Genomic DNA, 27,967 nt, shown 5'->3' on the forward strand with positions numbered 1-27,967 from the left:
TGGATGTGGCCCACATAACACATAGAGAGCTGCCTAGGTGGCCCACAATGGTAAATAGGTTGAGCACCACTATTCTAAAGCAACAAATAGATGAGGCGCTACCTTCGGGTACACTTCTCACAAATCTAAAGGCAAACTAGAGTCTGGTTTCATACAGCAACTCTCATACTTCAAGTATTTTAAAGCACCGCATTAGACATCAGCAGTGCCAAGACCACACTGGCAATTGCAGCAGCTATTTTGTGCTTGGCAATATTATTCTATGGTGTCAACCTTCCCCTGATATATGAGGTCCCGTCCAATCCACCATTGCCCCGCCCTTATAACCAGGCTCTATAAACCCAGGGATAAGCAATGCCACCATATCTGGATCAAAAACATCCTGGGTACATTGGTGGTCTTGCAGTCACTTCTCACTACCAGCAATCCCTTCTGATCACCCAAGGAGCTCTGACCGGCTCTGCCAGTCAGGAAAGGCGGTCATAATATGCAGCACTTTTCAGCTATAGATCTTGTGTTTTACAAAGGTGGGTAAATTTCACTAACCCCCTTTTACAGCTGGGGAAACAGATGCAGAAAGGTGAAATGACTTGGCCACGGTCAAACAACAGTTTGTGGTAGAGGCACGTAGGGGCCAGATCTCCTTGACTCCCAAACTAGTATCCTACCCAATGGATCATACTACCTTAAATCAGGAATTTGTCTGTTTGGCTGCAGCAAAAAGTTTGATAAGCCTCAAAATACAGACAAGTCTGATGTAAAGAGAAACTCCATGCACACATCTCTGACCACGTTCAACAACAGGAGAGAGGCTCCTAACATACCTGCTCAGGCCTGGTGCCACTCTGCTCTAAGCTGAAGGTAATCGTGGTATCCAGCAGTCTTTGCCCAGTTTCAACCAAATACAGATTAATATTGTAGGTGTTGTTGGAGCAGGCTAAGTATTCCTAGAGCATTATAAAAGACAAGCTGACTTAAACACATGTAATCTACTTAAACTGCGCTTTTTATCACAAATGATTCCAAAGTGCTGTATACAATAAACTCTTTACAAGGATCAATTCACCCACCACTGAAATGCAGGCATTTCTGGAGCACAACACAGCAGCTGCTTAACAGCACACAAACAGCACACCAGTTTGGGACAGAAAACAAATTCTAGGTGACATTTGCATCTGCACGTGCTTCCATTTATTTTCCTGAGGAGTAACTACTGTAATTCTGAGCCCATTTGGACAGAACACAGCAGGGGTCTATGATGCCTTTCTTCTGAAGATCTCAAAGCACTTTACAAACAATTATTTGAGGGTCAGCACCCCTGCAGGGTAGATGGTATAGCACACATTAAACTGCAGGATAAACTGAGGCACAAAGAGACTACACAGCTTTTACAAGATCACACAGCAAGTCAGTGGTAGATCTGGGAATAGAAATCAGGAGTCCTGGCTCCCAATGCCCTGCTTCAAATACCAGGCAGCGCTCTCTCCTAACTACACAGAGGCACTGTTTCTGAAATAAACTTTGATGTTCAAAAAGCATTTTCCATTTTGAGGTGGGGAAATGGGTGACTACAAAGCAAGAGATCTTTCATTTAATGCTGTGAGAGGGTAGCATGTTCATCTAGTTCCATACAGTTTCAGGAAATGAATAGTTTTAAGATGCTTTTGGATAAAGTTTCATGGAGCTGATGCAAAAATATGACTCTCCAGAGTAACAGTCTGTCCCCCTCCACCATTCAGCCTTCCAAACCCAAGAGACAGGAACAGCCTGTTAATTGCAAAGACTGCCTACAATTCCTGACAACAAGCTCCTTTCCATACCTGTCTATGGGAATGTCCAAAAGTGCTGTCTGCCTGATCAGGAGTTCTAGATTTCTGCAAAGAACATAGGAACAGAAAGAGAACTGGTGAGCATGACAAAGGCATGGAAAACATAAGAACATTAAGTGTCTAACAGGAACAAGTTCTGCCTCCCTGCTCAGCAGCTGCAAACTTGGGCAAATGATAAGTGGTATTGAAAAATGAAGCGGTTAACTGGGTACCTCCTCTCACAAGACTTTAGGTCACTGTTACAGTAGAACCTAAGAGTTACAAACACCTGGGGAATGGAGGTTGTACGTAACTCTGGACAAAAAGTTATGGTTGTTCTTTCTAAAGTTTATTGCTGAACATTGACTTAATATAACTTGGAAAAACTTTACTATGCAAAAGAAAAATGCTGCTTTTAACCATCTTAATTTAAATGAAACAAGCTCACAGTTTCCTTACCTTCTCAATTTTTAAAAATTTCTCTTTGTTTTAGTAATTTACATTTAACGTAATACTGTACTGTATTTGCTTTTTTGTTTGTTTGTTTCTGCTGCTGCCTGATTGCATACTTCTGGTTCCAAATGAGGTGTGTAGCTAATTGGTCAGTTCATAAGTCTAGTGTTTGTAACTCTGAAGTTCTACTGTATATGGAAACTGTCAAGACAAACGGGGCCCAAAATGTAGGTTGTGTGAAAATACCTTACACAAAACCTAAGACCATTTAAAATATGTCATAATTTTTTTCCCTCTCTATCCCAAAGGATTTTTTAAAAATTCCCCTGCAGCATTTGCAACACAAATTTTGCACCATGCTAAAGGGATGGGGGGTAGGGATGGAGGAGATGGTGAATACATGGAGGAAAGCTGTATTATGGAGCACTATCAGTTTCTTCAGAATAGAAGTTTTCTTAATGTTTCTAGCCCTTTGGGTTGTGACGATAACCTTCCAAATGAGACCTGAAGTCGTGCTGGTTACCTGTATCTGCAGACAGGCAGCCTGTTCACTAGCTCAGAGAGGCTGAAATGACCACATTCATTACAGCAGGGTATTAGCTCTGAAGCCAATAACCAATATTGTTTAATTCATGCTTTTGGCAGGAATATCCAGCTACCCTAAGGCTGTCAGCAGAGTCTGAGGAGTGTTTTTTCCCCCCCACTTTCTCTCTTCCCCTAGTGCTCAACACAGGAGACCCTGAAAATGAAAGTGAACGGGAAATTGACTAAACAGAGTTGTAACTGACTAGGATCTTCCATTCCCCTCAGATTGAAAAATGAAGAATAAATAGCATCGGTTATAAAAAGAAAATGGATTTTGTTTTAATTCTTCCATTTTTAATAATCTCTGGTTTTAGTGAAAAATGGGTGAGGGCATTTGGTTATTAAAACAGTGCAAAAGGTAGGAATTTGTTTTTTAAAATGATAGTGTCTAGTCACCCATCACCATATCAGCTAGTCAGCAGACTTTCCTTCCCAACACTAAGGTATTTATTTTGCTAAGGGCTTGTCTACACAGCGTGGTAAAGCGCATTAGAGGGATGTGATTTGCAGAGCACTCTAATGTGCTGTGTTCCAACTGCCCACGTAGACCCTGCTGGTACAAACTAAAAAGTACTTAGTTCGCATTAACATAGTGACTACGTTAACCCAAACTTACGTACTGTTTAGATCATGCCAGCAGGGTCTACACAGGGTAGCTAGAGTGTAGCACGTTGGAGCACTCTACCTCTAATGTGCTTTGTCGCATAGTGTAGACAATCCTTAAGAGTCATCTCGCTCTGTATATTCATTGCACCATGCTCCATTCTGAGTTTGCTCGGCACTCAGCAGCTCTCCAGAAGCTTGCATGTTGATAGTCACAACAGATGAAACCTTGGCCCCACTGAAGTCAACAGAAGTTTTACTATTGACTTCAATGGAGACTGAATCAGAATTACCAGCCTGGGCCTCTTGTGCCCTAAGGTGTTTAAGTCAAGGTGGTACATTCAGTCTGACAGTGGTAAAACACTGCTCTTCGGTGGCCCCTCAAAACCTTTATAACAGTAAAAAAGCAATACAAAACTAACTAAAAAAGCCCCACAAATTTTTAGAACTAGAAGCAAATCTGAAATTTCCATTGTGCAGCTAACTAACCACTTCATTCCTGCAGGTCAGGACAGCAGCCACAGTCTTCTCCCCAGTTGTTGCAAAGTTCACCAAAGCTGCCTGAAAAACAGAGGGGAAATCAGAACACATTTGTGCAGAGGACTGAATTCTCATTTGGTTTAGAACAGTAGCCCTTTCTTCAGCCGATTTCGAACAGGTCAATTCATTTTCAGCATACCAAGCAAATCTGACAGATCGAAGGACTCTAGTAAGTTTCGCTACAAGGCAGTGAAGCAACCTCTGGTACAACCACTGAAGAAAAGGTTCATGCTGGGAACCAGTAACCTTTAGCATTTTATCATTGACCAGTCAGAAGCCTGTCAAAATTCTAGGCACTGCCACGGAGGCGTCTCACCTGCAGTCGTGATTTTCACACTCGAATGCTCGGCCTGAGTCTTCGGAGTTGAGGACTAACAGGGTTCCCACCCATAACAGTCATACCATTAAATATGAAAGATGAAACTCAGACGCACAAGAGATGGAAAGCTACCACCAAAGTCAAAGAAAGGAAGAAAAGAACCTAATGGGGAAAAGGTTGTCTTTTCCATCTCTACTTAATAGAAACCTATTAAGATCACTGAGCCCATCCCCAGTTAGCCAGTCTCTTGTAGACAATACTGCACTGAATCTGGAATGGTCATTTCATGTACTTCTGGTCCACTAGAACTACCACCAGCAGTATTAAATGTACGAGAACCACTGGCCACTTAGGTGCTTTCTAGCAGCAAACCACCTCTTTACTCAGCACAGACCCCATATTAGTAAACTCACACCTTGGTGACAATTGTCAGAAACTGGATCCTCCTGAACTGATGTCAAATAGTTTAACTGCTACCGTACATAGGTTCAACCAATGCTATAGAAAGTACGATTGAAACTTGACCTTCAGCAGCTTGTTCGTAATGCTTAGTGCATGCTTTATGAAGGTTCTGGTTTTACTGGTGGATGGAGCCAGCCGACGTCAATCCACTGAATTTCTGCTGTAGTTCATCTCTTCTTTTCAGGGATCTGCAGCTGTGTTCGTTTCGTTTACCTGCTGGAAGTCCCGGACGAGGCTTAGCAGCCCGTTTCTGTACTGCAGCAGTGTGAAGTGACTTGGAGCCAGCTGCAGGAAGAACTGAGCCCGTGAAGCACTGGCAGGATTGGGCTGAGTGGGCAAAATCCTGGGCTGGAAACTGTCAGCAAATTCTAGGTCAAGGGCCTGAGAAGAGGAACAAGCAAACATGGCAAGATGGAAACTTATTACACAATTCGATCAAACACATCCCCTTCCTCACTAACAATACAACCTTTATGAAGGGTTAGTCCGTATCTGATTGAACGTGAAGCCATAGTGCAGAGGTCTGGGGTGACTATTAGGCTGCCAGCAATCCATGCAGGATGGAATACTTCCCACGATACAACAAAAAACAAGATTTAAAGAGCTGAAATCATCACCCCATAAAGCAACCATTACATGGAAGCAATGTGATCTCCCCTTCCCTCCTCCAAATTAGTCTGATGTGGATTATGCTTCCCCCACGCACAGCACTTAACTAGTGACCCCAATACCCCTCCCCTGGGACTGGTTCAGCAAATCTCATGTCCACTTACATGCAACGCTATGTCAGGATTGCTCACCTGCAGTGAGATCTGCTTCATCTCTTGCTCAGTCTCCAGGGATAAAGCATAGAGCGAGTGTGTGTCAGAGTCCGCACACACCAGCACTGCTTCGCCCACCACACAACAGGCACCACTTAGGCTCTTCATCCAGGGGGCTGACACTCTTAGCTGCAGGGCAATAAAGGGAGAGAGGCAGCAGTTGGAAAACCCCACAAAGAAATTCCAGAAAGAGCCTTGATTGTGTCCATTTGCAAGGGGCCTGTTTCTTGCCAGCCAGTGTGTGATATCAAAGGCTTAATGTTACATTTCACTTCTAAACTTAGTCACACTAACAAAGGCCTGTGTGAAAAGCAGGAGAATCCCATTTATCAATAAACAGTGGATCTTCTCTATGGGATCCCCATAAAGCCAGGATTTTGTAACCCTGGGTAAACTGCCATCCATCTTGAGATTACCCAGGTTGATCTCAACTTTACTATGTTCTGCAAGCCCTGTGTCTGGGAGATGCAGTTGTGAAGTCTCCTTCCAGGCCCATGAGACATCCCATGGAGACAGGATGACATTTTGACCTATGTGCCAGCAATGCAATTAACTTCCCTAGACATCACATTCAATTGACCCAGATGGGAGCTTTCGTTAAATTGGATCCACACTAGAGCCAACCTGGTGACGAGCTGACATCATGCATCAATGTATCAGTTCTACCTGTTTTGTAATTTCGCCATCTTCTACGCTGAAGGTTACAATGTTCAAATGGCTTCGAGGAGCAACTCCAAGTGCACGTACCACCCCGGTTCCATATGAATACACCAGCTGGTACTGGGTACTCTCACTGAAAGAGGAGAAGCAGCAATGAATCACCTTCTCCAACAGTTGCCCAGAGCTACCTGTAAAGTCCCCTGCTCTAGGAGCCTATTCGATGTCATCACAGGTCTCACAAGGAAAGACCAGCTAAACTAGGTGCATTGGCCAACAGGAGAATTTTTGCCCATCAACACAAATAAACGTTTTAGGGACTCCTCCCCTTCAGCCATCACCTCCTGCAGTTAAACACATTGAAAACCCAGAGACAGTATTGATGATGACGACTTATTGGGTCACTTTGTCCATCCTTCCCTTAGCCTTCTCAGGCCAGTGTAGGATAGTAGGTGTCTCGGGCAACAGGACTTCCTCCACTTCCCTTGGGAGGCTATTTCACAAGCTAAACAGATTCACCATTAGAAAGTGTTTCCCCTATCAACTCCACCTCCTTCCTTCAGGTAACCTAGTTTCATCCTCCCTCTCCCACTGGCCTCAGTCCCTGGAACATGGTCAGGTCTCATTTAGCGATCACTGCTTAGCCTAGTTGTAAATATTTAGTAATTTTAATCTTCCTTCAGAAGTCAATCACATCAGCCCCTTTAAGAACATTCTTGTATATTACAAGGGGACTCCCCCACCGGGGTGGGCCCCTGTTTTCTGACTGGAAGTTGCTACTGGCACAAACTGGTTTGTTCGGGGTAATATGCTTAGTTTATTCTTAGACTGCTTTTTCTCCATAAGAGATGTCATCTCCTGATCTATTTTGTCCCACTAATCTAAAAGTTTGTCTACACATGGACTCACTCAGGAATAGCTACTGCTCTTTAAATTCACACCCTATCTTAATCTGAATTGACTTTGAAGTGCAGACGAGCCTCAAGATACCATATGGTCACTTTATCGCAAGTCCATGTTAGTACCATACAGTGCATAAATCACAATGCTGTCAGTTGTCTGTAAATTGCCTGCACTAAAATCAGTAAATAGAAATGGATGTGCTCCTGTCTTTATGCACAGGAAGACCCTCTTCCCTCCCTCCCCGCAATTACCCAAATAGTGCTCATATTTTCTCTTCATACTGTACAGTGCAAGGTCCCCACTCCCGAGGAGTCTATATTCTCATATGTGCAGGGAATGGATGCAATCCCCCCATGTGATACTAAGCAGAACATTTTCAGAAGCAAAAGGGAACAATGGGGTCCTCTCCCCCTTAAGACAAGTTTGTGAGTCAGTGATCTATCCTTGTTTTGGATCTGTACCTTTCTGGTAAATGCTCCACCCATTTCTGGTGGCCGTTGGAGAGGTAATGAAGAGAAAGGGCAGCCTTCTTCAGGACAGCCAAATATTTCACTGTGTCCTGGAACCCCACCAAACTAGCCATCTGGAAACTAAGCACAGGTCAGAGACAGAGGGTGAGACGATCATACTTAGAGACTTTACCCAGCTTGTGGAGTCATAGCAACACTAGAATTATAGACGACAGCCCTGCTCTCCTCCACCCTGGTAGCGGGCACAACACCCACATTTTTCTTAAAAATAGCTACTCTTACCTAGATATAGTTAATATTGTGCGACCAAACCACCATAATAGTTGGCATTGCAGAGAGGGCAAGGATGGGACTGAAGACCAACCATCCCATCAGGCCAAAGTGGCCACTCCAGGTCCAGAATGTTGCACACGGACAGGGGAAGCTTATGTATAATTAAAGGATTTCAATCTTCCTCCTTCAATAAATGTAGACGATGTACAATCCCCTCCACCCCCACTTCAGCATTGCAAAATAGTCATGAAAATTTATCAGCCCAGATACACCATGTAACCCCCTATTCACTCCAAACAGGTGAGAATTTTGCGTGGTTACCACAGGATATAGCATTAGTCCTGCTTCTGATAAATGACTGAAAAATTCAGCACCTGGACAATATTCCCACAACGGTTACTTTATGACTCTCATAGCTAATTGACATTGTCCCTAAAACACAACTACACACAAGGAAGGCAAATTCCCCTCTCCAAAGGGTATAGAATGACAGTCCACTGAAGATTTCCCACCTGCCAGTGTCCAATGATGTCTCCCAGTTCAGCCCTCCAATATTTGTCTCCCAGGAACGCAAAATTCGCCCACCATTAGACAGAGTGATGGCATCTGGCCGGGAGGAGAGAACAACAAATCAAATATTTTTACATTGGCTTCTTTATTCAATTCCCTGCTCATCCTCCAGGTTACTTGCTCTTCCACTGGTATGAATAGAACATTAGATATCAACCACTGCACAGAAGACACCCGGTCTGTTCCATAGTCAGGAAGGTCATTTTATTTGTATAATGTGCAGAGGATTTCAGGTTCACTTATACTCTTAGCACTAGGAGTCCAGGATTTCTAATGTCATGCACAGTCACAAAAGTATTGTGTGTAGCCGTGATCCTGATAGCACCAAGTGGTAAATTAAACAGAGCAGATAAGCAGGAAATTATCCTCAAGTGTCTAAAAGAGGACAGGCCAAGGAGTAAACCACACAATCTTTAACACTGCACCTGTATCCACTACAGGCTCACCATGACTATTAGCTCTAGCAAATTTAGCCCTCTGTCCACGCTTGGCTGGAGGCCCGTAATGGGAATGAACACTCATCACACAGGGAAGGCTAAATGCTTTGCTTACCCTGTCCGTGGATCAGCATGGCATCTACTGCTCCTTCGGGGGTCCCCTTGTCCACGTGACGCCACACTGAAAGGAACAAGGAGTCAAGTGGGAATGAGATTTTTTCCCCCCTGGGGTATTTCATGCTGAAGAAAGGTATCAACTGGCATTGTCACAGACTGACATCCTCTATCTAACCACAGGCCAAGTACAGTATAGATATTGCCAATGCAAGTTTCCTCAAAACGGCCCTTCCAATGTGCCTCAACTCTTATCCAAAAGGACCACCTCTGGGATGAGACAGGAATTCAGTCTTCATGCCCCATTCAGTTCTTGGTCCCACTGTACTGGTCAAGAACAGCTCTAGATGTAAGCTAGTACACAGACTAGTCATGCCAGCACCTAACAAGTTGATACTTGAAAGTCGGAAATGAAGCCACTAAGCCTGAAAAAAAAATTAAATAAAATGGATAAGTATATTTTTAAAAATTCCCCGTCTCCAGGGAAAATCATGTCTAGTTAACCATCCCACAACCCTTAAAATGGACTACGTGCCAAAAGTTAGCTTTGGTGCGAGCAGGAGTAACTTTTAATGTATGCCAGGGCTTAATTTTGGTTCCCACACAAATAGCAAATCCCGAGTCATAAAACAACAGTTCACTCACAGATGTCTCCGCTCCTGGAATTCAAAGCAGCCATCACATTCTTCTCAGTAGCCACAATAAGCTTCTTGGAGCCCTGTGAAGCTTCCAAGGAAGAAAACTTAAGTTTTCCCACATACTGCTGCCTCCTAAGGAACAGAAAAATAAAAGAAGGTGTGAAAAAAGAACACTTTCCACTTAACCTACTGAAAAATAGGGAAAGGATGATTAAAATTAACACAGGTGGCCAGAACACAAACTATATGGTGGCACTGGCTGCAACTATTAAGGACTGACATAGGAAAACCACAACACTACTATAATCCTTCTTGCGGGGGTGGGGGGAAATCACTGTAAATGAAAAGAGAAATTGAGTCTGAATGAGCAAGAAAGGAATTTTGTGATATTTTGGAGCTCAGTGTCAAATCTGCTTCTAGGAAATTCACACAAAGAAAACAAAGTGTCTAAGACTCTATTGCACTGCAGTATAACCACTCTCATTCTTGCATCTTCACTAAATACTACCAAAGCAAACAATGTATTCTTATCCATGAAAAGAGCTGCCATGTGCTGCTTCTATTAAGATGGCCCCTTGCAAAGAGGAAGTCTCTGGTCTTCACAGCTCTTTTGGGGCCATATTAAATTCTTCCCTGAGCTCTCTGCATCTTGGGTAGCATCAATGGATTTCTACCATCTGACCCAACAAACATGCAACTGAGAAGAGACATGTAATAAAAGTTTATTAATAATACCTAGCTCTTACACAGCACTTTGCATCAGTAGACCTCAAAGCCCGAAGGACATAAGCATTCTTAGCCCCCACTTTACAGATGGGGAAACTGAGGCACGTGATAGATTACATAATTTACACAAGGTCACTCAGCAGGCCAGTGACAGAGCCAGAATTAGAACCCAGCTCTCCTGAATCCCCATCCATTGCTTTACTCAGTAGGTCACATCAGAATTGGATAACTTTGCTGGAGAATGTTTTTCCTATTATGTTAAAGATTGTGTGTTAGGACACCATGGATGTGAAATGAGCACTTTGAAAGAGACTGGAAATAAATGTCAGTCTCTGACAACCTGCAAGAACCCATCTTTACAGTATCCAAAACAGCACTGGGTATTAATATGGATATCAAGAATATCCAGAGCAGTCATAATTAATAAAAACAAACATTAAGCACAGAAGAAAGGCCATACTGGGTCAGACCAAAGGTCCATCTAGTCCAGTATCCTATCTTCCGACAGTAGTCAATGCCAGGTGCCCCAGAGGGAATGAACGAAACAGGTAATCATCAAGTGATCAATCCCCTGTTGCCCATTCTGAGCTGCTGGCAAACAGAGGCTAAGGACACCATCCCTGTCTATCCTGGCTAATAGCCATTGATGGACCTATCCTCCATGAACTTATCTAGTTCTTTTTTTAACCCTGTTATAGTCTTGGCCTTCACAACATCCTCTGGCAAGGAGTTCCACAGGTTGACTGTGTGTTGTGTGAAAAAATACTTCCTTTTGTTTGTTTTAAACCTTCTGCCTATTAATTTCATTTGGTGACCTCTAGTTCTTGTGTTGTGAGGAGTAAATAACACTTCCTTATTTATTTTCTCCACACCTGTCATAATTTTATATCATATCCCCCCATAGCTGTCTCTTTTCCAAGTTGAAAAGTTCCAGTCTTATTAATCTCTCCTCATACGGCAGCCGTTCCATACCCCTAATCATTTTTGTTGCCCTTTTCTGAACCTTTTTCAATTCCAATATATCTTTTTTGAGATGGGGCGACCACATCTGCACGCAGTATTCAAGATGTACCATGGATTTATACAGAGGCAATATGATATTTTTGGTCTTATTATCTACTCCTTTCTTAATGATTCCCAACATTGTTAGCTTTTTTTTGACTGCCGCTGCACACTGAGTGGTTGTTTTCAGAAAACTATCCACAATGACTCCAAGATCTCTTTCTTGAGTGGTAACAGCTAATTTAGACCCCATCATTTTATATGTATAGTTGGGATTATGCTTTCCAAGGTGCATTACTTTGCATTTATCAACATTGAATTTCATCTGCTATTTTGTTGCCCGGTCACCCAGTTTTCAGAGATCCTTTTGTAGCTCTCCACAGTCTGCTTGGGATTTAAGTATCTTGAGTAGTTTTGTATCATTCTGGAAGGGATGTTAAGCCTCAAGGTTCATGTCTGCCTGCTGCACGGTTCTTACTCATTCCTACAAAACTAGCCACTGTCAGAGACAAGACTTTGAACTAGATGGACCTTGGGTGTGAGCCAATATGGCAATTCCTATGTCTTTAGGTTGAAAGCCACTGCTGTGCAAAGGTCATTTTCTTCCTCCCCAGTGAGATGGGAAGCAGAAATCGACATCCTCAGCTATCCCTTTGAGAAAAGGGAGACAGGGAGCAGCTTCGTGAGGCAAAGGGCTCTAAATCCTAGACAGCAGGACAAATACCTGATCAGCTAATGCACCTTTCCGATGGCCAGTGCGGGCCTGTTCCCTACAGATGTTTCTGAAGCTGGGGCTCTCACGCGGCCATGGCAAGATTGGGGGACACGTTTTCCCCCAGAGATACCAGCACCCGTGACGGTGACAGGCAAGCCAGCTCGGGGCCAGGGCAGAGCTCAGCTGCCAGCAGGCTCCTGCTCACCTCGCAAAGCTCAGCTCAGCTGCAGCCGTTCTGCCCGCTTCACACCCAGTCTGGCAGCGGGGTCGGACTCGGGCTCCGATGGGGCGACGCTCAGGATTCGCTTCTTCCCCGGCTCACCCCAAGGATGGGCGGGAGATACCCGGACACAGCCCCCCCCCCACCCCGAGAGAACGGCGGGGAGAGGGGAGGTGCCCAGACACAGCCCCCCCCCCACCCCGAGAGAACGGCGGGGAGAGGGGAGGTGCCCGGACACAGCCCCCCCCCCACCCCGAGAGAACGGCGGGGAGAGGGGAGGTGCCCAGCCCCCCCACCCCCCACCCCGAGAGAACGGCGGGGAGAGGGGAGGTGCCCAGCCCCCACCCCGAGAGAACGGCGGGGAGAGGGGAGGTGCCCAGCCCCCACCCCCCCCCCACCCCGAGAGAACGGCGGGGAGAGGGGAGGTGCCCAGCCCCCACCCCCCCCCACCCCGAGAGAACGGCGGGGAGAGGGGAGGTGCCCAGCCCCCACCCCCCCCCACCCCGAGAGAACGGCGGGGAGAGGGGAGGTGCCCAGCCCCCACCCCCCCCACCCCGAGAGAACGGCGGGGAGAGGGGAGGTGCCCAGCCCCCACCCCCCCACCCCGAGAGAACGGCGGGGAGAGGGGAGGTGCCCAGCCCCCCCCCCCCCACCCCGAGAGAACGGCGGGGAGAGGGGAGGTGCCCAGCCCCCCCCCCACCACCCCGAGAGAACGGCGGGGAGAGGGGAGGTGCCCAGCCCCCCCCCCACCACCCCGAGAGAACGGCGGGGAGAGGGGAGGTGCCCAGCCCCCCCACCACCACCCCGAGAGAACGGCGGGGAGAGGGGAGGTGCCCAGCCCCCCCACCCCGAGAGAACGGCGGGGAGAGGGGAGGTGCCCAGCCCCCCCCCCGAGAGAACGGCGGGGAGAGGGGAGGTGCCCAGCCCCCCCACCCCAAGGGACGGCGGGAGGGGGTGCCCAGCCCAGGGGACACGAGGGGGGGAATTAAATACCCGGATGTGGCCCCAGCACCCACCAGTCGAACTTGCCCACTTGATCCTCGTAGACCGCGGCCGCCAGCGGGGCCAGGAGCAGCAGCCACGGGCAGGCACCGGCCGTCATGGTCCGAGCCCGGAAGCTGCTCCGAGTCCGAGTCCGAGCCCTATCCCGACAGGCAGCGCGCCGGCTCCACCGAGCGGCCCCGCCAGGCGGGGCCTCGCCCCCAGGGGCTGCCGTGTTTGGCGCCTTAATGAGGAAAAACACCCGCACCCGGGCAGGGTCTGCTCTTGGTGTTGGCACTAATGGCGGCGTAGGGGGAAGCCTCCGCGGGGAAAGGGGCGCGCTGGGCCGGCTGTGGCGGAAGGGAGTACCCCAGCGAGGGCAGCTCTAGTCAGGCACCTCCTCGGGCACCTCCAGGGGCTTCCTATCCCGGCAGCCCTCGCGGCGCACGGGGTCCTTGGAGCGCTCAGCCGGGGCAGCAACGTGCGAGCCATGCCTAAGTCCAAGCGGGACAAGAAGAGTGAGTGACCCCTCCCCCCCGCCGCCGCCGCCCGGGCTGACTGCCGGGGCCCCTCTGCGCTGCCCGGCTCGCTGCCCGCCCGGCGCCGGGCCCCTGGCCCCTGTGCCGGCGGGAGGCTCCGGGGTCGGGCGGGGCCGCTCGCCTTTCGGTAGCAGCTTCCCTGCCCCGCTGAGGTGGAGCCCCCGGCGGGGCCTGCCCCGCCCTCAGCGGGTACCTGGCTGCCGCAACGCCCCGGTACCCGGCTGCGGCGTGGGAGCCCCCAGGGGCTCTGGACGGTGTGTCCTGCGGCTCTGGGCAGCGCGTGATGTAAAAACACTGTGATTTAATTATTAACCACTCAGGCTGCTTTTACTTTGTGATTAAACCTATCGTAGAATACTTGGTCAGTCAGTTTGCTGTGAGAATATCTTATTTATTTATATATATATATATATACATACACACACACACCCCCCACCACAACAACGGATTCAGACTACTGTGTCTCGTTTGGGTAATGTTGTTAATCTGGCTACTGAGGCTTGAGTATCAGAGGGGTAACCATATTAGTCTGTATCCACAAAAAACAACGAGTCCGGTGGCACCTTGAGGACTAACAGATTTATTTGGGCATAAGCTTTCGTGGGTAAAAAAACTCACTTATTCAGATGCATGGAGTGAAAGTTATAGATACAGGCATAAATGTATATACTGGCACATAAAGAGAAGGGAGTTACCTTCACTACAAAAGGAATTTTCCCTCTCTCGGTATTGACACCTCATCATCATTATTGGGAGTGGACCACATCCACCCTGACTGAATTGGCCTTGTCAACACTAGTTCTCCACTTGTAAGGTAACTCCCTTCTCTTCATGTGCCAGTCTGTGTGTGTGTATATATATATATATATTTCACTCCATGCATCTGAAGAGGTGGGTTTTTTACCCACAAAAGCTTATGCCCAAATAAATCCTTTAGCCTTTAAGGGGCCACCGGACTCCGCATTGTTACTGAGGTCTACGTACCACTAAGGCTGGGGGTGGGGGAAATTGTGTGCTGACATTAGGCAGAATAGGTTGCGTTAGTTGGTTTGGGAATTATAGAACCCATTCGGCAGCCTCAGTAAAGATGTTTCCTTTCTATTCATGAGTTCCTTGTCTCCTACCAGGGATGATGCAAATATCTGGCGGTGTGCTGTTGTATGTCAGTGCAATATGAAACCCTGAAATGTTTTATTTCAATGATGGTTTGTAGCTCATGGTTTTAATCAGTAAAGGAAACTCTGATCCTACAACCATGCAGGGACTCCCAGCAAAGCATCAGTGCTAGAAGGTTGCACCTGGTCTTCTAGGAGTGAGTCAAAAGTCTTTGAGTTCATTAAAGCTGATGTCCAGAGTGTATTTGGCAGCCACATTTCTGTGCTTTTTAATTGTACTTTCCATAAGCAGTGCCCAAGTTATCAATGATGCTGAAGCTCTTCTTCTTCCTTTCAGTTTCCCTAACAAAAACCACGAAGAAAGGTTTAGAAGTCAAACAGGGCTTAATAGAAGAGGTAAGTAAGAACATACGTCGTAAGGTGCTGCATTTAGTTTTCCATTCTGTATCAGAGAAAAACATAGATATGTTCTTTCCCTTCTGTAGAATCTCCTTCTGTTAGGATCTTACTGTACTTTACACAGAGTAAGTCGCACTACATGCTTTCTAGATGTGGGGAAACTGTGGCACACAGGCAATTTGACTAGACCCCAGAAATATAGAAAAGAAGCAGTTTGAGAAACTGGTGTCAGATGAATTCATTATTAATCTGTTAAGATTCTTACAAAAAAAAGTTACAATGCATACAGTAAAACTACCTCAGGATTTAAGCTGTGTGCCACAAGGGTCATAAAAGAATTCATCATGCTGTCTGTGTACTGGGTCATACAGTTAACCAACTACATTACTGAGGCTTCTTGATCTTTTCAGGTATTGGCTTCTACCAGGGGCAGGACAGTGGGCTTAATGGCTGAATTGTGTAATGCAGTTTAGCGGTCGAGGTAGTAACTACAAACAGCATCCTGAATGACAGCCAAGGCCATCCATGTAAATCGGATGATGACATTCTCTCATGCTGGATGGAACGTTATCACAGTGTCCTGAACCATCCTCCAGCTGCCTCTTGTTCAGAGCTGGATGATCTGGCAGTCACTGCGGTTCCAGATCCAGACATTTGTACTGATGTTCCAATATTGGATGAAGTGAAGTGTGCCGTCTCTAAACTGAAAAATGGACGCACAACCGGTGCTGATGGCATCCCCTCAGAGCTGCTAAAATGTGCTATTGATCCTGTAGCAAAATCACTTCTGGCTATCTTTCGTCTGGTGTGGAGAACTGAAACCCTGCCAAATGCCTGCAAGGACGGTACTGTGATCTCACTCTATAAGGGCAAGGGACCACGCAGTGAATGTAAAAGCTACAGGCTGATCACCTTGCTCTCCATTCCAGGGAAGGTGTTTGTACGTGTTTTGCTGGCACGCCTTTGCTACATCGGAAGCGTCGTCCCCAACAGTCAGGCTTTACAAGGAACAGGTCCACATGAGACACCATTTTGGCTGTTTGCTTATTGTCAGAGATACACCGCGAGTTCAGGAAGCACCTGCACGTAGCATATGTTGATCTTAAGGCTGCATTTGATTCAGTAGACCATGTCGCGTTATGGAAGGCCTTAAAGGGCATAGGTGTCCCTACCACTCTGCTGGACTTAATTGGAGAGTTTCATAATGAAACCCCTGCCCATGTTCGTCTGGGGAACCGGATGTCAGTACCTTTTAAATCAGTATCTGGTGTTAGGCAGGGTTGCGTTCTGGCCCCTGCACTCTTTTGTCGGGCAATGGATTTCATAATGCAGCATTCCATCAGGTCCATAGGCATTGAAATCGGCGATCTCTCACTCAGAGATCTTGACTACGCTGATGACGTTGTTCTTTTAATACAGAGCCTCAACAGGTTTCATGAGGCACTCCAGCAGATGGAGGACGAGTTAGCTAAGATGGTCTCCATGTTTCATGGTCAAACACAAAACTGCAAAATCTAGGACCAGGTCCACCTGCGACTCCAGCCTCCTTGAACAATGAAACTGTCAAATCAGTTTCCAGCTTTTACGATCTGGATTCTATACTTACCAGCTCCTCCAATTCTCACGCAGAGGTTCTCTATCAGATTGGCATCGCAGCATCTGCCATGGGCCATTTACAACGGATATGGAATCAACATCATCATAGTACGACAACCAAGCTGAGGATTTATTTGAGCTGTATCCTTCCCATACTGTTGTACGGCTGTGCAACCTGGACACTATGCCGCGCAGACTGGACAAAGCTGGAGGCTTTCCACACAAAATGTCAACATCGTATATTGGGCATAAAGTGGAATGACTTCATCTGTTATGCAGATGTTTATGGTCGTTTGGGTCTACAGACTACTGGGGCCATTGTCCGCAGGCAGCTCCTTACGCTTCTTGGCCATGTCGCAAGGATGCCACAAGACATTCCAGCGAACTACATTCTCCGGGTGGTTTGTAACATCCAGGATAAAATTCCACCAACTGGGGGGTGGAGGCAGCCCAGAGGTAGACCCCCTATTACATGGGTTCATCAAGTCTGTTCTGATGTTGGACTCTCAGACCGTCAAGCCTTTGCGGTTGCGCAGGAACGGACCAAATGGTGAACGATCTCTATGGCCGACTGGCTAAGCGTTAGAGAGAGAGAGAGAGAGTTTAACAAATCCTGTGTTTGTTTTATAATACACAGTTTTATTTTAATGTAAAAAAAATTGAGTTTTACAGTTGATTAGTTCAAATGGAGAATCTCGCATCAAAATCATAGTTGTTAGTTCCATGGAGTGCCCGATATTGCTGGAGAACTAGAGATGTTGCCATGAATAGAATTTTTGAACAATCCTCCCACCCCATCTTCTGTGTTTAAGCTGTTGCAGAAATGCATTGGTATGCAATGGGGATTTCTCCGATGTTTGCTATAACTGCTCAATATCATGTTCTCCTATAGTTGCGGAAATGTGTGGACACCTACAAACACCTCTTCATCTTCTCTGTTGTCAATATGAGAAACAACAAGCTGAAGGATATCAGAAGTGCCTGGAAGCACAGCAGGTGAGCAGTAGTCTCCGAGATTGCTTCCCCTCATGGCTAGTGATCATGAATATTGTGTTATAGGTGTATACATATCTTAGACAGATTACTGTACTTACTTCTGTGGGAGGGGGAGGTAAGCTGCTAAAAGAGCTCTATGAATTTTCTTCTCTTCCGCCCCTCAAGATGATAGTTTTCAGGAAGTAGCTTGGGGCTCTTGGCTGCAGTGCTGGGGTTAACCCTAGGATTTCAAAAACGTCAGCGTTTGATGGCAGCTGCATCTTTCAGGCACTGGCACGTAGAGCTAAAGTGATGCAATTACTATCACTTGCCTTCCCTCTCCTGTTTGGGGCAGAAACAGTACCTTTCCTAATTCTTAGGTTACAAGAGAGAAGTTTCAGGATCCCCTTCCCCGGCCCTTAAAAAGGGAGAGGCTGCGACTCCCAGATTGAGAACCCGTCTTCATCCCTGATTCAAACTCTGCAGATGTATTGAGCCCATCATGATGGATTCTTTTCCTTTTTTTCCAATAGGATTTTCTTTGGGAAAAACAAAGTTATGATGGTGGCATTGGGACGGGGGCCAGCTGATGAGTACAAGGAGAACTTACATCAGGTATGTTCTGATTTCCATAGCTTTTGCATGTTTTGGAAGTGAGCCTTATTTTCTGTAAATCTCAAGAGAAAATAAAGAATTGCTTTGGAGAGCCAGAATGGATCAATACTCTTCCATCGGCAGTAAATGGGGTTCAGATACTTAGATTGTCAGCTCTTTGGGGGCAGGGACCATCTTTCTGCTCTGTGTTTGTACAGCGCCTAGCACGAAGAGGTCCTGGTCCATGCCTGAGCACTACCACAATGATGATAAATGCCAGTCCTTCACTGATATGTAGATCTTTAGGCAAGTTGCCTTTGACAACAGTCCCGTTGCCAGTGTGAGCAGCCTTTTAACTCTGGTGATGGTTAGCTTCACGTCAGTGTAGCTTTGTTCACCATAGGTTCTTCCACTATAGTAAGAAATTTGTCCTTTTTATCAGTTCATCAAAGGAAGGGTGCATGAGGATGTTGCCGCATTTACCTCTCCTCCTTCCAGTATGTTTGGGGGTGAGGGGTAAAATGGTGCCTTGCTCACAAGATACCTAATTGAGGACACTCCTTGTTAGTACTATAGCAACTCAATCCTGAAGATCTGGGTTGCAGGTACAAGTGGCATCTCTCAGCCAATACTGCTTAATCTTCTTTCAGTGGAGGCAGAATTGTTGGGAGAGCTCGAAGGACCTCCACCAGTAGATGTGTCTTCACATCTTTTTAGTCTCTCACTGAAGTAGGACTGCAGCCAGTGTCTGAATAGTCTGAATTCATCCATCCAAGCTTTACAAATAATTTGGAGCCTCAGCCCTATGGCATTCTTGCTACAGTTTGAAAAACTAAACTCCAATGCTAAGAGCCCTCACAGGAGTCCAAAAATTCATAGAATCATAGAATATCAGAGTTGGAAGGGACCCTCTAGTCTAACCCCCTGCCCAGAGCAGGACCAATCCCCAACTAAATCATCCCAGTCAGGGCTTTGTCAAGCCTGACCTTAAAAACTTCTAAGGAAGGGGATTCCACCACCTCCCTAGGTAACGCATTCCAGTGTTTCACCACCCTCCTAGTGAAAAAGTTTTTCCTAATATCCAACCTAAATCTCCCCCACTGCAACTTGAGACCATTACTTCTTGTCCTGTCATCTGCTATCACTGAGAATAGTCTAATCCATCCTCTTTGGATCCACCTTTCAGGTAATTAAAAGCAGCTATCAAATCCCCCCTCATTCTTCTCTTCCGTAAACTAAACAATCCCAATTCCCTCAGCCTCTCCTCATAAGTCATGTGTTCCAGACCCCTAATCATTTTTGTTGCCCTCCGCTGGACTCTCTCCAATTTCTCCACATCCTTCTTGTAGTGTGGGGCCCAAAACTGGACATAGTACTCCAGATGAGGCCTCACCAATGTCGAATAGAGGGGGACGATCACGTCCCTCGATCTGCTCGCTATGCCCCTACTAATACATCCCAAAATGCCATTGGCCTTCTTGGCAACAAGGGCACACTGCTGACTCATACCCAGCTTCTCGTCCACTATAACTCCTAGGTCCTTCTCTGCAGAACTGCTGCCTAGCCATTCGGTCCCTAGTCTGTAGCGGTGCATTGGATTCTTCCGTCCTAAGTGCAGGACTCTGCACTTGTCCTTGTTGAACCTCATCAGATTTCTTTTGGCCCAATCATCCAATTTGTCTAGGTCCCTCTGTATCCTATCCCTACCCTCCAGTGAATCTACCACTCCTCCCAGTTTAGTGTCATCCGCAAACTTGCTGAGGGTGCAATCCACACCATCCTCCAGATCATTAATGAAGATATTGAACAAAACCGGCCCCAGGACTGACCCTTGGGGCATTCCGCTAGATTCAGACTGCCAACTAGACATGGAGCCATTGATCACTACCCGTTGAGCCTGACAATCTAGCCAACTTTCTACCTACCTTGTAGTGCATCCATCCAGCCCATACTACTTTAACTTGCTGACAAGAATACTGTGGGAGACCGTGTCAAAAGCTTTGCTAAAGTCAAGGAATAACACGTCCACTGCTTTCCCTTCATCCACAGAACCAGTTATCTCATCATAGAAGGCAATTAGATTAGTCAGGCATGACTTTCCCTTGGTGAATCCATGCTGACTGTTCCTGATCACTTTCCTCTCCTCTAAGTGCTTCAGAATTGATTCCTTGAGGACATGCTCCATGATTTTTCTGGGGACTGAGGTGAGGCTGACTGGCCTGTAGTTCCCAGGATCCTCCTTCTTCCCTTTTTTAAAGATTGGCACTACATTAGCCTTTTTCCAGTCTTCTGGGACTTCCCCCGATCGCCATGAGTTTTCAAAGATAATGGCCAATGGCTCTGCAATCACATCCGCCAATTCCTTTAGCACTCTCAGATGCAGCGCATCCAGCCCCATGGACTTGTGCATGCCCAGCTTTTCTAAATAGTCCCGAACCACTTCTTTCTTCACAGAGTGCTGGCCACCTCCTCCCCATGCTGTGCTGCCCAGTGCAGTAGTCTGGGAGCTAACCTTGTTTGTGAAGACAGAGGCAAAAAAAGCATTGAGTACATTAGCTTTTTCCACATCCTCTGTCACTAGGTTGCCTCCCTCATTCAGTAAGGGGCCCACACTTGCCTTGGCTTTCTTCTTGTTGCCAACATACCTGAAGAAACCCTTCTTGTTACTCTTGACATCTCTCGCTAGCGGTAACTCCAGGTGTGATTTAGCCGAATCTCTGTTTAACTAATTTTTCTTCAGTAATTCTATGACTGCTTAATCTTCTTTCAGTGGAGGCAGAATTATTGGGAGAGCTTGAAGGTCCTCCACCAGTAGATGTGTCTTCACATCTTTTTTGCCTCTCACTGAAGTAGGACGGCAGCTAGTGTCTGAATAGTCTGAATTCATCCATCCAAGCTTTAAAAATAATTTGGAGCCTCAGCCCTATGGAATTCTTTTTGAAATACAGTTTGAAAAACTAAACTCCAATGCTAAGAGCCCTCACAGGAGTCCAAAAATTCTCTGTTTAACTAATTTTTCTTCAGTAATTCTATGACTAGATCATAGTGACTTTTCAAATGGGATTTCTCTGCTTTTTCTTGATCAAACATCTGAGAATCTTGAGCTAAATTCTTTCTTAGGCCCCACTGATTCATACTCTTTCCCTCCTCCCACAATCTAATCTCCTTTCTCCAGAATTTACATCTGGAATGTCCTGCCAAGCCAGTGCTTCCATCAGCCACAGAACAGGTTTCACGCTAGGAGGAAAAGTCTCCTGAAATAGATTTGCCATCTACATCCTGTCCTTAATTTAGTCTTCCTCACAGCACCAAAGGGCTGCAAGACACGTTGGGGCTGATGAATCAATATCTGCAAATCTAAGGGTTGGGTCCTCTGAATTATCTGGGCTTTCTGAGTAAATTCCGTGGTATTAGGGGGCTTTAGCACAGTCCAAGATAAGTGCACTGCTGAATTCCACATGCTGCTTATTTTTCAGGTCAGCAAACACCTAAGAGGTGAAGTTGGTCTCCTGTTCACCAATCGCACCAAAGAAGAAGTGAACGAGTAAGTATCTGGGGGGGTAACAAAGGGGCTTCGGGCTAATGGCACCCTTGCCACCAGTGTTGCATCTCGATTGAGAAAGAACTAAAGTTCAGACTGAGCCTCTTCTCCCTCACTGAAACAGAAGCCGCTACTGGAAGCAATTCTCTCGCTTTCCTTGATGCTGATCCCATGACAATGTTCAGCTTAAAGTGCTTTTATGCATGCCTCCCTTTGGAGCTGCGATGGGAAAGGCTCACAGTGGAAAAGGCAGGGGGAAGGTATAACAGGTTATGCCGTGATTGAAAAGGGAATGGGAGGTGCTACGCTCTGACTCACGTGGCTGCTTTCTTGGAGATGTTGAACTACGCTTGTCCATTTAAACTGGGTAATCTCCATAACAGTAAAATCTAACGCCACACGGTGAGCAATCTCTGACCACCACCCCACAAACACATCTGACTGGACTTTTCCTTTCCTGAATCTCTTGCTCTAACATAACTTGCACTTACCTGTAAAGTTAGTGTATGGTCGAGCAGCTACAAAGCTTTCCAGAGTCCCCAAGAGTTACCTACACACATGGACACTGTACACAAGTACAAATCACGTTCTGGTCTCGCTGGCCTGTGCAGGAGAGAGTGAGTGTGGAAGTAGTAGAACATCTCTTGGTAAGTTGGCCTGTCATCCGTCATGTGGACCCAGGCGAACTAGAGGAATTTTGCTCGGCGGGGGAGAGGTAATTGTAAACCTAGCTTGAAAAGGATGTATTTCTTTAATGAGAAAGCAGGAAAAACTGCAACCCTGCTGCCTTCTAAAGCTTTTCCACCATCAACAGAACATTCACATTCAGTCACTCTCTTTTCCTCCATCTCTCCCACCCTCCCCAAGACACATACCCCCTGCAAAAAAAAAAAAAAAATACTCTGGACTTTATTACTGCTGATCTGTTTTACATGGAAGGTGTTTGGATACTGTAGTGATGGGTAGTACCAAACCCATAGATGCTGATTTCACAATGTCCGCCCCTCTTGGGATAGGATAGATGAATTCCAAGGCTGACCCATCCCAAATGAGGTTTATTCCACAGCTGGAGGTTTCTTTAATAAGTAATACTCTTGTTTCCTCCCCTCCAGATGGTTCTCTCAGTTCAAAGAGGTGGACTTTGCCCGTGCAGGTAACAAGGCAACATTTACAGTGAGCCTGGACACGGGGCCCCTGGAGCAGTTTCCCCACTCCATGGAGCCTCAATTACGGCAGCTGGGATTGCCAACGGCTTTGAAGAAAGGTATGTGAGCTGCCTGGCGCATATGATCATCATTCCCTCTCCGCCACTAAAATTATTCCAGATTTACTGGCTTTTATTCAATAAATGTTGGTAGCATCTTGGTCAGCATATATGCAGGAAGGCCGGGCAGGGTGAGTGTTCGATGATGGAAGCAGAAGTCAGAGCATATGTTCAGCAGGGAACATCTAATATTAAAAACCCCTTTCTCCTCCTATGGTTGACACTGGAATTGTTTGTTTGTTCTATATCATAAAATTCTTGTTTCTAAGAGCTGGTCAGGATAAGCCAAGCACCTGATGAAAGCCCCATCTCCTGTATGCCTTGGTTTTTCATATCAGTCAACTGGGCTTGACCTGCAGATCACAATGATTTTTCATGGAGGATGTGATTTATTTACTTCATTATATGCCTTGACAAAGCCACAGGCGGTCATGTGAAGTCTCCTGTTATTTCCGTCAAAGGAATTGGGAGGAAGGAATCAGCCTGAATTAGTAATTGCATAAAAATGGGGGAGCCAGGGGAACTCAGCATTTGGGAGAGGACAGGCATGAAGCAAACACCTGTAAGAAATTAGTTGCTGAAGTGGGTTTACACTGCATATCAATTTCAACGACTGATACATGCCTTCCATTATATTACATTTCCTCAAAGAACGGTCAGCCTATGTAAAAATCAAAACAATTTATTGTGCTGCTGGATTGAAGCTTCATTACTCTATGCTGCCAGCAATAGAGAACCAGGCTGGGAGCTCTGATTACCACAGCTGCTCCATTTCTTCTCTAACCTCATGTGGTATTCATCCCCCTGACTGGATCCCCTTCTTCCTCCCTGTGCCTGCAGGAGTGGTGACACTGCTTTCGGATTATGAAGTCTGCAAGGAAGGGGATGTTCTGACCCCTGAACAGGCTCGTGTCTTGGTGAGTAACATATTAGCAGCACAGTTAGCTAGCTATAGTTCAGGGGCAGCCACTATTTCCACCCAGTAACAAGTCCTGTGGATCTTTCCTGAAATTACAGATCAGTGTGGCCAGTAAATTTAATTCAGTGTGTGAAACCATTTGTGCTCAAATCAAGTTACTCCAGTTCTGGATATTAACCATAATGAATAGCTGCTGTTCATTAGGGTTGTATGCATCCTTAAGAGCTGTTTTGGCTATGCTTGACTGCTTGACTGGGGATTAATAATCCCTTGACTGGGGATTAATGACCAGCTGGAAGAATAGTCCAAGGTGCAAACGAAGGAGCCCAGCTGATAACTTGAGAAATACCCTGTGCTGAGACAGGTATTGCTTAATTATAAGAACACACAGAGAAATGACCTGGATGATAGATCAGGTATTGCTAAAAGAATTAAATGGCTTGCATGTTGAGATTTGAATCCTACCTTTGCATTCTAGTTTTATACTGTGCATTTTGAAACCAGCAGTAAAATCATAACTGCCTCCGAGTGGCATGGACTGAGGAAGGGATCCATCTAATTGAGCTTGAAGGGAAAAGTCTGCATTAAAATAGCTTCATGCTTTTGGTCTAGCTCAAGTTGAACAACTTATCCTTATATTAAAATGCACCCTTTGATTCTTGCTTACATCCCCTGTTTTGTCATAATGCAGTTTAAAGGTGTTAGTTAATGTGAGAGCTAGCCTTGCCACAAGGAGGCTAGCAGTATGAGTGACAAGTTCCTGTCTCCCTTTCAGAAACTCTTTGGCTATGAGATGGCAGAATTTAAAGTGACCATCAAGTGCATGTGGCATTCTGAGACAGGAGACTTCCAGCAGTTGGTGAAGGAGACAGAAGAAACCTCAGAGATGGAGGAGGAGGATGACGACGACGAAGAAAATGGCAACTAACTGAAAGACCTGCTATAGGACATTAGAGACAGTTTGTTCTATTTCAAGAATAGTCCACTGAAGCCCATGGGTACTCTCCCTCAGTTGCAGCAGGACAAAGTTGATCAACCCACAGACTTGCTATTTATCAAAGATGATGCAAATGGTTTATATATAAAATTAAGTAGAAATTTTGGATCCCTGCCTGTGCAGCCTCTTTGAGCCTGTTCTCAGGTTCTGTACATTTTCTCCTCGTTCAGGGATGCTCAAGTTTCACGTAAGAAGTAAAACCCTTTCCACTCTGTTTATTGTTCAGACTTGAACTCAGCAAATATACTTCACCGCCCCATAATCCTTCCCCCTACAGAAAATTGCTTTTGAACTGCTCACTTTGCATTACAAATGACAGTTATATAGAGAGCAACTATTTAAATGCAACTAGTCTCCAAAGGAGGTGCTAATTCATATTTCCTAGGATCCCTAGAAGGTTGGGTTTTGTCTTAATTCAAAAGTTAAGAGAACAATCTAGACTATTCCTTTGAGGGCAGATACTGACTAAATTACCACTGAAGCCAAAGGATGAAGTGTAGTGACTAAGCTAGTTTCCTGTGCCATCTTTTAGTAAGTTCCTTCTGTCTTCACTGAGCCTGTTTAAGAACAGTGCATCACCAGAACTACTGCAGCTTCCCTATTTCTCGGTGTAGAATGGTAACAGAGCAGCAGTTTAACCTTTTTTCATTTGCAGGCCCCTAAAAAATTTCAAGTGGAGGTGCAGACCCCTTTGAAAATCTTAAACAGTCTGCAGACCACAGGTTGAAAACCACTGTTCTACAGTAATGCCAACCTTTGGTAGACCCCCTAGACATAGTCTTCAGACCCCAGGGGATGTGTGGACTACAGGTTGAAAACCACTGAAATAGAAGAATTATCTTCACTCCAACTTCTAGTATAGAATACCTGTGATTTTCCTGTAACTGATTCTTGGCCCAGCACTTCCAAGGCTTTATGGGAATGAGTAATTTTTTTTTTTTTTAAAAAGGGGAGAGTCCTAAAGGTTATACTTTAAATGTTGGTGTAACTAACCTCTGAAGTAGAGCTGCTGTGGACTTGAGGAGTATATGTGTACAATACTCAATCTGTAGAAGCAGGCAAAATCCTGTAGTTAAGACTTTAGGAAGCAGAACTGAGGTTGCAACTACATGACCAAGACAGAAGGGGGCACTGTGGTGGTAAAGTAGTCACATGACCAGTTATAATTAGTGCCTATGGTACTTGCAAGTGTCTAGATCAGTGGTCTCCAACCTTTTTAAGCACAGTACCACTTTTTGAATTTAAGTGCAACCCAGGAGCTACCTCAAAGAAAATAAAGAAGGAACAGTAACCACAAACCCAAACAGCCTTGCCCCGCTCATTCCATCCCCCCTCCCTCCTTCCCCCCCCACCTTACTTTCACTGGACAGACTCAGGGCTTGGGCTAAGGAGTTCTGTGGGGAAGGAACTCTGGGCTGAGCCTGTGGTGGGGGTTGGGGTGCAGGCTCTGAGGGAGGGAGTTTCAGGTGCAAGAGGGGCTGCAGGCTCTAGGAGGGAGTTTGGGTGGGGGGCTCGGGCCTGGGGCAGGGGGTTGGAGTGCAGGAGGAATTTGGCCAGCATGTCCAGCAGCAGCTCCTGGGTGCAGGAGGAGAGGCAGCTCAGCACACTACCCTTGTCTGCAGGCACCACCCCCGCCACTCCATTGGCTGCTGTTCCCCATTCCCAGCCAATGCAAGCTGTAGAGGGTGGTGCCAGCAGACAAGGGCAGCATACAGAGACTCCCCCAAGAGCTGCCTCCTAGGACTGTTAGTGACCAATCTCCCGGTTTGGCTGCAGAAGGGTTGGCAACTCTAGACTAAGATCAACTGTCAAAGGCTCCATGATCACAATCTACCAGTTGGCAGTCACTGATCTAGATTGAACCACAACTTTAGGTTACACGCTGCCTATGGAAAATTCCACCAGAGGTAGGACTAGGGTTGCCAGCCCTCCAGGATTGTTCTGGAGCCTCCAGGAATTAAAGATTAATTTTTAATTAAAGATTGTTGTGTGATGAAACCTCCAGGAATAACCAACCAAAATTGGCAACCCTAGGACTGGTCCTGTGTATGCTGTCCACAGTTTGAGTGGGTTGTCAACAGAATTGAGGAATTTAGAGAAGCAGTGTGTTAGTCTGTATCCGTAAAAAGAAAAGGAGTACGTGTGGCACCTTAGAGATTAATAAATTTATTAGAGCATAAGCTTTTGTGAGCTACAGCTCATTTCATTGGATGCAAACTTACGCACTAATAAATTTGTTAGTCTCTAAGGTGCCACAAGTACACCTTTCCTTTTTTTTTTTTTTTTTTTTTAGAATTGAGGAAGTTACCTAGCTAGACTAGCGTAAACAAAGTGCTATTTAAACAGTTACTTAATGGGCAGGATAGTTCCCCTTCCTGAGCCAACAAACTACATTGAAGTTATTTCTGCAGTTCTACTATTTAACATGTGTTAGGAAGCCTGCACCTGGGCTGAAATTCTGATGGCTTAAGACAGTTTCAGGTGGCCTAGTTTGCACTTTGAAGTTCCTCTCTCCTCTTCAGAGAGGCTTATTTACACAGCTGTTGCCTTGGAAACAGAACAAGTAACTGGGCTAAAGTCCCTTCATGAGTGAACAGCACAAGCAAAATTGGAACCTGCACCCTTCCGAAAAGGAACTCCATTGCTTTAAGCACAACTGCCCTTGTAACTGCTACTGTGATTGGCTGTTAGTGAAACAGCTTGCCGCAGAAATTCAAAACGAAACCCAAAA

General features: G+C 46.0%; 2 protein-coding genes across 3 annotated transcripts in view; one reads left to right on the plus strand and one right to left on the minus strand.

The window, feature by feature from the left end:
- Positions 1–13,535, minus strand: part of EMC1 (ER membrane protein complex subunit 1) — a 27,983-nt gene extending 14,448 nt beyond the window's left edge. The window contains exons 1-11 of the mRNA XM_073317058.2: positions 13,333–13,535; positions 9,661–9,785; positions 9,017–9,082; positions 8,407–8,500; positions 7,613–7,741; positions 6,258–6,384; positions 5,571–5,720; positions 4,984–5,151; positions 3,939–4,010; positions 1,821–1,874; positions 825–947 (exon numbers count right to left, since the gene is read on the minus strand). Of these exons, the coding sequence (XP_073173159.1) occupies positions 825–947; positions 1,821–1,874; positions 3,939–4,010; positions 4,984–5,151; positions 5,571–5,720; positions 6,258–6,384; positions 7,613–7,741; positions 8,407–8,500; positions 9,017–9,082; positions 9,661–9,785; positions 13,333–13,418 (1,194 nt within the window). The 5' untranslated portion in view covers positions 13,419–13,535. The remainder of the gene's footprint in view (positions 1–824; positions 948–1,820; positions 1,875–3,938; positions 4,011–4,983; positions 5,152–5,570; positions 5,721–6,257; positions 6,385–7,612; positions 7,742–8,406; positions 8,501–9,016; positions 9,083–9,660; positions 9,786–13,332) is intronic.
- MRTO4 (MRT4 homolog, ribosome maturation factor) lies at positions 12,013–25,520 on the plus strand. 2 transcript variants are annotated; one of them, XM_073317059.2, is made up of 8 exons: positions 12,013–12,247; positions 15,289–15,347; positions 17,839–17,942; positions 18,455–18,536; positions 21,992–22,059; positions 23,169–23,320; positions 24,161–24,237; positions 25,015–25,520. In XM_073317059.2, exons 1-8 carry the CDS (start codon positions 12,130–12,132, stop codon positions 25,165–25,167), a joined length of 813 nt encoding a protein of 270 aa, XP_073173160.1. In that variant the 5' UTR covers positions 12,013–12,129; the 3' UTR covers positions 25,168–25,520. The 2 variants fall into 2 exon arrangements, with proteins under 2 accessions (XP_073173160.1, XP_073173161.1); XM_073317060.2 differs by lacking the exon at positions 12,013–12,247 and adding an exon at positions 13,706–13,815 and having other exon boundaries at positions 25,015–25,516.
- The last annotated feature ends 2,447 nt before the right edge of the window (positions 25,521–27,967 follow it).

This window comes from Lepidochelys kempii, chromosome 18 (genome assembly GCF_965140285.1).
Source record: "Lepidochelys kempii isolate rLepKem1 chromosome 18, rLepKem1.hap1, whole genome shotgun sequence".
NCBI classification, from domain to species: domain Eukaryota; kingdom Metazoa; phylum Chordata; order Testudines; family Cheloniidae; genus Lepidochelys; species Lepidochelys kempii.

Coding starts and splice junctions, on each gene's coding strand:
- MRTO4 (XM_073317059.2), top strand. CDS start 12,130: ATGGCCAGTGCGGGCCTGTTCCCTACAGATGTTTCTGAAGCTGGGGCT. Junction 15,348..17,838: donor AACAGGGCTTAATAGAAGAG/GTAAGTAAGAAC, acceptor GTTCTCCTATAG/TTGCGGAAATGTGTGGACAC. Junction 22,060..23,168: donor ACCAAAGAAGAAGTGAACGA/GTAAGTATCTGG, acceptor CCTCCCCTCCAG/ATGGTTCTCTCAGTTCAAAG.